Consider the following 1163-nt stretch of genomic DNA (forward strand, 5'->3'; position numbering starts at 1 on the left):
CCTGATATTTATGGACTAGTTCCATACAAGGTACTATATGACCATGATAGTAAGGTGTAAAAGGGGTGTTAAAAGTGAATGGTATTTTAAGTAATTTGAGACAATTTTTAATTATGTGGATAATTGGGTAATTATGAATTTTTTAAGTGGGAGATTAATTTGTAAATGGAATTTTGTGGATAATTTTTGGATAATTGTTAAGGGTGTGACAAACCCACGTGCTATTTATGATAAGGTGGCAGCAAAAGTCTTGTCCAAGTGATGACTCCTAGTTATGATTGGACATGTGGCACATTTTAGTAATATATGGCTTAGTCTTAGTCATATTATTTTAAAGATCCAAAACTTATCTAGTTAAAAAAAAAACTTACATCAAATGGCTAGGCTGGTATTTATCCCATTTGAACAAAGTTCATATGCTACATTTGCAAGGTAAAGACACGCAGAAGCAAAAGAAAATGGGGAAGAGTTTGACTGAGGCTTTGAAACTTGTTTTACTAATAGGTTTGGTTGTCATGGTCTTTGGCCCTAGCTATTCCTACTCTTATCAGATTGTTGTATGGTCGCAAGTGGAATGACGGAGAAGCTTCAACAGCTCTTTACTATTTCCTCTATGTAATTCTATTGGCTATGAATGGAACATCTGAAGCATTTTCCTATACGGTCGCAAATGAGATTCAACTCAAGCGCTCAAATAATTCATTGCTTGTGTCTTCACTGATTTACCTGGTGTTAAATGTTTCTCTTATACATTCAGCTGGTGCAATTGGGTTGATATTAGTAAATTCTTCGAGCAATGGAAATTTCACGCAAGAATTCAAGAGTTCATGCCGAAAATCTTCTTAAACATCTCAGTAACATGACTCTAAAGAAGTCCGATATAATCTTTCTCAAGAGTATCATATGGATTTTTCCTTACTCCGATCTTGCCATCACGAGTTTTATCGCAGTTGTAGTGTGTTAGAAGGATTTTCCAGAGAACCAACTCAGGTATGTTAAGGCTATCCCTTCTTTCTTTTGGCATGATCCATACGATATGAACGAAACGTGCAAATGCACAAATTTCATAAGTGACTCTACTCATAGAAGTAATAGAAATATCTATGTTCTTTAATTCTCATGTGTCATAATATTTTATCATCTGTTCATGGGTCTCAGAAAAA

General features: G+C 34.7%; 1 protein-coding gene across 1 annotated transcript; it reads left to right on the forward strand.

The window, feature by feature from the left end:
• Positions 1-376: 376 nt before the first annotated feature.
• Positions 377-846, forward strand: LOC104235646 (uncharacterized). Its single transcript, XM_070169590.1, has 2 exons — positions 377-432; positions 552-846. Exons 1-2 carry the CDS (start codon positions 377-379, stop codon positions 844-846), a joined length of 351 nt encoding a protein of 116 aa, XP_070025691.1.
• The last annotated feature ends 317 nt before the right edge of the window (positions 847-1163 follow it).

Source organism: Nicotiana sylvestris, chromosome 3, assembly GCF_000393655.2.
Source record: "Nicotiana sylvestris chromosome 3, ASM39365v2, whole genome shotgun sequence".
Taxonomy (NCBI): domain Eukaryota; kingdom Viridiplantae; phylum Streptophyta; class Magnoliopsida; order Solanales; family Solanaceae; genus Nicotiana; species Nicotiana sylvestris.